Below are 10,035 nucleotides of genomic sequence, written 5' to 3' on the forward strand. Positions count from 1 at the left end.
AATCTGCAATTGTAATAATTTGCTTACTTAAGTTACTAAATCTATTTATTGGTTCTGGGATAATCTTGGCATGTCTGTTTTGTTCAGCTGTCCGCTAGAATTGACACAAATGGCAACACTAAACATTGTGATTTCTCTGTAATTCATTTTTGCATTCGTAATGTTTAAATGGCCTTTGCAGTGTGAAGTGGCAGACTGTCAATGACTGTCATTCAGTTTTTATTTAGAGAGATGCAGCACCACAAACTGACTTTTAGTTGTACTTTAATTATTCTATTTATTTATACAAAGGTTTAGTTAATTTTGAGTGTACTTGTCCTATATAATTGATATAAATGGTTGCTACCAGCCTGTCATTTATTTTATTTTTCCCAGAAAAACACACAGGAGTAAAAATTGTGATACAATCAGTTTAGAAGACAGGTAGTTTACCTTAATGAGAATTTACATGAATGTATACTGGTAAAATTAGGCATTTTTCACATTAAGCTTTCAGGTTAATATGAATGTTTTAGGTGGTCATTATAAATTATGGCCATTTTATCACATATTTTATGTAAATAAAAGGCGTGACAAAACTCTATGCAAAAGTGAATAGATGTTCAGGGCGATGTCAAAACATAAATAATAAATTCGCAAAATAATCTTCTTCTTGACTTATTTTTGTTTCTGATGAACTTGAGCCTTTTGGAATCTGTGGATGTAAGATTACGAGGGCACATTTAAAAAAAATGTAATGGTGTGCATGGATAGTTAATTTATAATAAACACTGTAACATTTCATAAAAAAATAAGAATTGTTCATTTTAATTTCATGGTGACTTCAGTGTTGTTTTTGGTTGCCACCGTCACTGTGGTTTGTGCATTAAAAGGTAAAGTCTATGCTTGTCCATATAAAACTATTTAACACATTCATGGGCATGATTATTAGAAATTGTCCTTACTATTTTTAATAAACACTTTGAATATTTGTTTTCCGTGGGGCCTTCTCAGTAAGAATGGTTACTAAGTGACCATCTATATTGCGTGTGGGATGAGCTGGTTTTGTTGATGACTTAGTGTCACCTTACCCTTATGAAGGCTTTCAATTTAGAATGTTGTATTAAACTTGACATCCTATCATAACACAGATGATTAAAAAGTTTTTCTCCCTCTCCTTTTTAAATGCTTGGTATAAAAATTTGCATATTTTGTGTTGATGCACTGGCAGGTGTGCTGGCAGTTTCAGAAATAGGCTATAGATAATTTCTTTAAAAATGTATGGACCATTTGATTTTCCTACTGTATAGACCCTTTTACAGTTGGTAAACATGGTGACGTATTTGTGTGGGCGGGGCTTAGCTGGAGGCAGAAAGATCCCTCTGGCCGCTTCACTAACGCTAGTTTGCAAGTTTTGTTAGCTTGTTTTTTAACAATGACTGGAGAAAATCTGATTTTGTCTTAATGTGCAAGGTCACTCACTTTCCAGGACCACGATTGTTATTTGCAAAAGTTAATTTTAACAGACGGAACCAGATGAACGTATACGCTCAGTCAATGGACGATCTGACAGGATTAACATTAGCGTTACCTCCGGTTGAGTGGCCTGACTTCTAACGTTACACCTAACTTACCCGATAGAGAAACCGAGGGTAAAGAGAAACTGAGGGCATATATATATATTTAGATGCCTATAACTATGTGATGAATGGTCATGTAAAGACTTGTGTGCTACGATCCACAGTTCTGCCTAGCCAGCGCCAAGAAGACAACAATGTAAATAGTGACACTACGGTGCAATTTTAATGATATGAATATTTTCTAGAAATAAAAATTCCAGATACAGCATACTTATTTTTCATCGATTCTTGCACCCAACAACACAACAAGATGACATTTAATAATAAAAATAATAATTTAAGCTCCTTATTATGTAGCCGAATCTGTGCTGGTTTGTATTGGCCGCCTCCAGTTTTCCGTTTGTTTTGCCTCCAGCTAGCGCCGTGACGTAACTGTGACGTCGGCGCAAAAGAGTTATATATATATATATATATGCATCATCGTAACAGGAACAGGAAGTGGAGTTGCATCAGAGTTCTTAATTCTCAATCTCTCTGTTTGTGAGCTTGGTATCTGTCTGAACAGTTTGGTCTTTGTTCCCTCAATGTGGTTTACATGTCTCTCAAGATTTGAAATGTTCTTAGTAGGACTCTCCTCCACTGGTCATCCTCTGTTTCAGTGTCTGATGTGTGTTGAGCGTTACCTGGCAGTGGTTCATCCTGTAACCTTTCTGAAGTTCAAACCTCTCAGATATAGATTGATCTGCAGCATTGTGGTCTGGATAATTATTCTTGCAAAAGTCCAACTTTAGGAGGAGGTCGAGTCAGGAGGAGTCAGCAGATAAGAATACCACGGCGGAACTGGCGGTGGGAGGAGGCAAGGCGGAGTCCTAAAAGTCTTGGCAGAGCCTGGACCTCGACCGACTGCGGTGGAGCGGGACGAGCAAAGCCCCAAGGACGACATCCCAGGGTGATATAGCAGGCCTGGAGGGTTGAGGTGGAGAAGGCGGCTTGGCAGAACGGGCCGACACTCGAGGGAGCGAGGACCACGGTGGAACCGCAGGGAAGGAGGATCCCAGTGAAGCTGGAGGGGGGAGGGTTGAGGTGCAGCCGGAGGCCTGGACGTCCGCACCAAAACCGGGCAGACAGGTGGAGAACTGGGCCTAGAGGCCTGAGGTGTAGCCAGGGGATCCACATCACAGAGCCGTGCTGGTGTTGAATGAGCCTGAGGTGGAGCCAACGAGCTGGCGGTGATCAACGGCGAAGGCAGAGTTGAGGAGCCATGAGACACCAGTGAAGCATGTTTGTCTGGGGAATGATAGTGGTGACAAAAGGGTGGGCAGGATATTGGGTGGGATCGGGTCATCCATGATACAGAGTGTAGTTGGTTGGAGTGGGACGAGCTCCGTGGTGAAACTGATGAACCAGCGCTCCTCAACTGGCTCATCTGAGGACTGTCTCACTGGACCTGACTCCTCGCTGGATCTGGCGATCGGCTCCAGCGTCGGGACGGGTGCGGCGACATACTATGGTTTTGGGGTGGACTCTGTGGCTGGCTCCAACTCCGGGCAGGGAGGGGGCTCAAGCTTGTAGCCCGAGGAGGGCGCTGGGTCAGGCTCAGACTCAGACTCCGTGGCAGGAATGGGCGTCATCACTGGATCCGTTGCGGGAGGTCTCTCTGTCTTTCCGGGACACCCCAGGCTGAGACAAAGGGCCCTATCTTACACCCAGCACAATGAAGCACCAAGCTTGATGCAAGTGTTTTTGCTAGATTCAGTCCGACGCAGTTATCATTTTCACGTCCTGCGCCACGTTGTTTAAATAGCAAATGCATTTGCGCCCATTTGTGCGCCCATAGGCGTGCTGGTCTGAAAAGGTGTGTTCTGGCGCATTGTTGGCACTTTGCTATTTTGAGGCAGCAGAAATGGACTGCACCATTGACCAACTGAAACCTGGTCTAAAGTCAATGGCGCAATATTTCTTTTTGTTATTTAAAGAGCGCGTTAGTAATGTGCGCCTATAGGCGGGTCCACAACGCGAGTACACACAGGGACGCACGTACAGCAGCACACAAACATGCCAAATATTTAAAATAAAAGGATTACAATGTAAAAAATTATTATTGTATTATTGTGGTGGAATCCGGCTTGTCCTGTAGATGATCTGCTTGTGAACTTTTACCTCTCACACGAGCAGTTCCGTTTGCGCTCTGGAGACGGCTTTGGTCTTTCCACTATCAAATTCTGCCATGTAAATAGCGAAACCATCATGGGGCGAAGACAACTGGCATTTAAAGGGAATGGGAGATGAGACTCTGATTTATTGCACATTATGCCCAAAACACACCCATTACTCATTAAGAGAATAGGGACAACCCTTTTAGACCATGCGCCTGGCACGCCGACCATTTTTCCTGTCGTTAAACTAGCAAAAGCGGATTCAGACAAGACCTAACTGCACTTGCGCCCTGCGCTTTAGACCATGCGCTTAGATCGTCAAAATAGGACCCTTTAGGTCTTTAATTCAAATTAATTTTAATGGTGTAGTCTATTCGACTGGCATTTGGCAAAACGTATAAAAATATAAAGCATATTTCACGATGGAATTAATCGGGTTGCTCACTTTCAAAAGAACTTCAAGAAACGTTTCCTTCCAGCAGTTTAAAAAAAAATGCAGTTTGTTATTCGCCTATATACAGTGTTGCTATTGATGACGGGATATTTGGAAATATCAGACAGCTATGGTGCGAGTGACCAAACAGTATTCCAGGGAGCCATGTAATAAAATGTTCTAAATGTTTTAATTTAAAACTATGGAAGCTTGTTTTCGCCACAGAATAATAATAAATTTTAAAAAAGTGTGAGTTTACATCTCATTACATCTCATGACTTTTTCTTTCTCAGAATTGCGAGTTTATATCTCACAACTCTGACTTAAAAATAAATACACACACATCCTCAATTTTCCCATGTGCTTAATCTCTTCACAGTCTGAAAGAAATGATGAATACTTGCTGTTGTCATTCTTAACTGCAGATAAGGAATAATTATTTCAGTGTGGTGTATAAATTGTGCCTTGGTGAACAATTGGGTGAACAAACCCAATAAGTTATATATTTGAACCTTTGTTACTTTTAACATTTGCATATCTAGTGTTTTATGTGATGTCTAAAAGATGAAGTCTTGCACGTATATTCTTATTACAGCTGTGAAGTCAGTCTATAAAACAGCAGAGATGAATGTACTAGAGATCAGAAGTGCAGAGAGACCGGAAATTCACTCATCAGGTGATAAACTTCTCTTTTTGATTTGATTTCTTGCTTTTATGGTAAAACAGATTATAAGAAGAAGCAATGTCACTGTGTTGATTAGTTTTTTAGGAAAAATTGAACAAGTAAATAATCTGGGCTCTTTATATTTTATTGAAAAGAAGAAATCACTTCAGTAGACATACAATAGAAGCAGAGATTTTGCCAGTTAACAGGCTGATGAAGATATAAAATAACCTAAAATACTACTGAATTTATAGAACCATTTTGAAGTCATTTAATGTTGGTTTGCTCTGGTTATTTCAGTTTTAATTTAGTATTTATTATTTAATTACCTGCATGTACACTTCTCTCTTCCGATTGATCACAGTTACATAATGTTTTGTGAGCTGAGAGGAGAAGACAAAAACACAGAGGCGATGAATAACTCTACAATGAACTTCACCACACCTGAAATATCTACAAACACCACAACTCATTCCATTGGGCTTGTAGAAATGTTGAACATTTGTGTTTACAGCACCAGTTTCCTGGTTGGTCTTCCTACACACTCCTATATTATATGGCTCATCATCACAGGAACAGGAAATGGAGTTGCATCAGAGTTCTTCATCCTCAATTTCTCTATTTCTGAGGCTGGTTACTACGTGAATTGTTTGACCTTTGTACTGGCAGAGTGGTTTTCATTTATAGTACAGTTTAAACTATTTTTAACAGGACTAATCACTACTGGTCGTCCTCTGTTTCAGTGTCTGATGTGTGTTGAGCGTTACCTGGCAGTGGTTCATCCTGTAACATTTCTGAAGTTCAAACCTCTCAGATATAGAGTGATCTGCTGCACTGCGGCCTGGATTATTATTCTTGGCTCCTGTTTGCGCTGCATGTCTCACACAACACTGTACATATGTGGTTCTTATCACTGCAGTTCCTCCACTTCTTCTTCATCCAATTGTTTTGTCTTGTGGCTGTTCTCAGAGCTCTGAAGCAGTCAGGACCAGGAGAGAGAAGGAGAGAGAGAAAATGAACATCAAGAAAAGAACATTTGATCTAATTCTAATAACTACTGTGAGGGATGGTTATCACATATGTCCCATATAGTATTGCAGGAGTTTTTTCCATTGCCACAGAAAAGCTTAATCCTGCATTTTGGGTCCCTGGTTTGGTTTGTTTTGTGCTGTCTGGTTTTGTTCAGCCTGTTCTTTATCTTCACCGCACTGGAACTCTCCTGCCCCTGTCTCTTATAAAACCTGCTACTTAAATATATTACAAAATTAAGTTACTCAAATATAACTTCAAACTTTTATTATTGATTGGGAAAATTGTAAATCACCTGTGTGTCCTTGTAGCTGAGTCTTTCCTGTCTGAAATAGCAGGGTTATGTTACCTTAATTTTTTAATTGTTAATTTTTTGTTATGTAATTTGATTTCTTATGTATTTACAGTTTTGGGACTTTCTGTCATTCACTGTTTATTCACTGATTTATAGCTGTATTTTTGGTTGTTCTAGTCAGATTTATTCTTTTTATTCTGATTGTGTTTAACAGATTTATGAGTGGTTACTATTAGCTCATGGTTTGTTTTACCAATAAAAAAATAAGAAAATTAATCAATGGCCCAGTGTCACCTTTTCCATAATGAGGATTGTCACAGAGATTACATTTACATTTATTCATTTAGCAGACGCTTTTATCCAAAGCGACTTACAAATGATAACAATAGAAGCAGTTAAACTAACAGTAGGACAACAATATGCAAGTGCTATGACCCTTTTCAGTTTAGTCTAACGCAGTACATGTTAATTATTATTATTATTATTATTTTTAATAGAATAGAATAGAAGAGAAAGTGTTAGTATTATACATCAAACTTAGTATACATTAGTAGTATACATCAAACTTAACGTCCTGCCATGACATTGATTTTATTGATTTTTTTTTCTCTGTCACAGTTTTTAAATGCTCACTGGCACATGCTTGCCAGTGTCATGTGTATACAGATTGAATCTTTGACTCTTCACTGATTTTATCTGTGCACATCATCATTCTCAAAGATGATTACCGAAGTTACACAATTTTCTGCATGGATGTAAATAATGTTTTGCACATTGTCAAGTTAACATAATTCTATGTAGAAGCGCACTGCATTTTTTAACTTTTTATTTTACTTTAAATATTTGCATATTCAAATTTGTGCATGACGAACAACATGGCGAGTATGTTCAGATTACATTCAAACACACATTCATACTATATAGAACGTATTTTTTTAGCGGTTGTGGAGTTATTACTTATTCAAAATAAGTACAAGAAAATATGCGATTTCAGACACAGCCTCTGTTTTCTTAACAAGCTTGTTCACATTACTAGACAAATATGTGGAAACAGATTACCTTATATTCCTTAAGCATGTTTTACTTAAAGTTGTAAGTTGTTAAAACAAAGACATACAAAAGAGTGTTGGGACAACAGATTTGTATTTATTAAACTGTAAATACTGTTAAAATACTTTGTGTGTCTAAAATTGAGCAGAAATAATAAAAAAATTAATAAAACCAAATACATCAACTTAACTAAGCTAATAGACATAATCACTGCAATACAGTTACTACCTTTTAAATAAAGTAACATGCAGCATATTATCAATGATTCATGCTTCTCCTGGACTGAGAGAAGCATGAAGCACATCACCGTTGTTGAGATTCATATGCTGATTCTTGATGTCTGTGTGTGTCTAAATATAGGTGTTAAAATCTTTTGTGCACAATGTTTTTTTTGTTTTTTTTTACTTTCTTTTTTTATATCTGATTACCACAGCAGTGCACTTATACAGATAATAGCTTGACATAAGCACTTAAGCCGCTAAAAGCTCAAAAATGGCACTTTTGCCAGATATTCTGTCCGTTTCTATCCAGTTATTTAGAAAGGATGTGTATTGTACATGTGACTGTGAGATGATTCTGAGAGAGAGACAGTCTGGTGCAGAGTTTGGATCCAACCTTGATCAATCTTAATGAAGTTTCATTTAACAATGTTCAGGAGGAGCACGTTCACAGCATCCCTCCAAAACCCTTTATCTGATTTCATGTACGTGTAAACTCGTGAAACTGCCTATAACTTTCTAGTAATCCGAATGAGCTTTATTATCTTGTTCAGGTGTATTTTAGGATTGGAGCTAAACTCTGTAGGAAAGTTAATCTCAAGGGCCAGAGTAGAGAATCTATGGTGGGACTATTATTTCATGGTTGTGTATAAATTGTGAACAATTTAAAACACAATAAGTCACATATTTTAACCTTTAATTTGTAATTAAATATTTGCATATCTGATGTTTTATGTGACGTGAAGCAGATGAAGTCATGCAAATATATGCTTGTAACAGCTGTGAAGTCATTCTATAAAACACAGCACAGAGATTTACACACATTCAGAGAGACTGGACATTCACTCTTCAGGTGATTAACTCCTCTTTTTGATTTAAATTCTTGTTTTTCAGTTAATAAGAAGAAGCATTGTCACTGCATTGATTTTTTTTTTTTTTTTTTAGGAAATTAGATTGAAGTAAATACAAACAGATCTTTTTTATTTCATTGAAAAGAAGAAAGTTCAGTTGAAATACAATAAACAAACATTTTGCCTTTTAATGTAGGCTGCATAAACATATGAAATCACCTTAAAAACTACTGATAAAACCATATTTTGAAGTCATTTAATATTGTTTTTTTATGGCTATTTCTTTTAGTTTAGTTCATTTTAATTTAGTATATATGAATTACCTGGCTCATGTACACTTCTCTTTTTCCATGGATTACAGCACATAATACTGTTTTGTGAGCTGAAAGGAGAAGACAAACTCAGAGGAGATGAATAACTACACAATGAACTTCACCACACTTGAAACAACTACAAACTCCACAACTCGTTCCATTGGGCTTGTGGAAATTCTGGAATATTGTGTTTACAGCACCAGTTTCCTGGTTGGTCTTCCTACACAGTCGTATGTTATATGGCTCATCATCACAGGAACAGGAAGTGGAGTTGCATCAGAGTTCTTCATCCTCAATCTCTCTATTTCTGAGACTGGTTTCTGTGTGAATTGTTTGAGCTTTGTACTGTCAGAGTGGTTTTCATTTATTATGAAGTTTAAACTATTTTTAGTAGGACTAATCACTACTGGTCGTCCTCTGTTTCAGTGTCTGATGTGTGTTGAGCGTTACCTGGCAGTGGTTCATCCTGTAACCTTTCTGAAGTACAAACCTCTCAGATATAGAGTGATCTGCTGCACTGCGGCCTGGATTATTATTCTTGGCTCCTGTTTGCGCTGCATGTTTACTATAGACCCACACAGCACTGTACATATGTGGTTCTTGTCAGTGCAGTTCCTCCTCTTCTTCTTCATCCAGTTGTTTTGTCTTGTGGCTGTTCTCAGAGCTCTGAAGCAGTCAGGACCAGGAGAGAGAAGGAGAGAGAGAGAGGAGGAAAACCACATGAAGAGAAGAGCGTTTCATCTCATTCTAATAACTACTGTGGCCATGATTATCACTTATGTCCCTTATAGTATTGCAGGGTTTTTTACCATTGTCAGAACAAAGCTTAATCCTGCATATTGGCTCCCTGGTTTGGTTTGTTATGTGCTGTCTGGTTTTGTTCATCCTGTTCTTTATCTTCACCGCACTGGAAAACTCTCCTGCCCCTGTCTCTTATAAGACCTGTCATGTAATATATTATGGAATTAAGTTACTCAACTATATTTTACATAGAACTTTTATTATTGCTTCTGAAATTTTTAAATCACTTTTGTGTCCTTGCAGCTGATTTTCCCATCTGAATAACGGTTTTATTATGTTTTTTATTATGTAACAGAGGTTATAATAAAATGCCACATCAGAACCTCCATGAACTTTGTCATTGTTCTTTCATATGCACTACATTATTTCACTGTGGAAATGCACCTTTTTATGGCATATATACTACTTCAGATGTGGCTTTTTGCCACATTTGCAGTTTTGGGACTCTCTGTCGTTCACTGTTCATCCAGTGACTAATAGCTGTATTTTTGATTGTTCTAGTCATGTTTATTCTGCTTGTGTTGAAGAGATGCATGAGCAGTTACATTCGTTTTTCATACTGAGGATTGCCATAGAGATTACATCAAACCTGACATCCTGCCACAACACAGATTTATATTGTTTGTTTTTCTTTGTCATAGTTTGTGCTCACTATAATTTCAGGC

The 10,035-nt window shown here is 37.8% G+C and overlaps 1 protein-coding gene and 1 pseudogene across 2 annotated transcripts; both read left to right on the plus strand.

The window, feature by feature from the left end:
* Positions 1-5,183: 5,183 nt before the first annotated feature.
* Positions 5,184-6,064, plus strand: LOC311097024 (chemokine XC receptor 1-like; annotated as a pseudogene). Its single transcript has one exon. The product of its transcript is annotated as a chemokine XC receptor 1-like (transcript).
* A 2,601-nt stretch (positions 6,065-8,665) lies between these two features.
* LOC311097025 (chemokine XC receptor 1-like) lies at positions 8,666-9,508 on the plus strand (the record flags this gene model as incomplete). The annotated part of the gene is made up of 1 exon (XM_084136491.1): positions 8,666-9,508. One exon carries the CDS (start codon positions 8,666-8,668, stop codon positions 9,506-9,508), a length of 843 nt encoding a protein of 280 aa, XP_083992617.1.
* Positions 9,509-10,035: the final 527 nt, after the last annotated feature.

This window comes from Abramis brama (assembly GCF_963993115.1).
Source record: "Abramis brama genome assembly, chromosome: 15".
In the NCBI taxonomy this organism is placed as follows: domain Eukaryota; kingdom Metazoa; phylum Chordata; class Actinopteri; order Cypriniformes; family Leuciscidae; genus Abramis; species Abramis brama.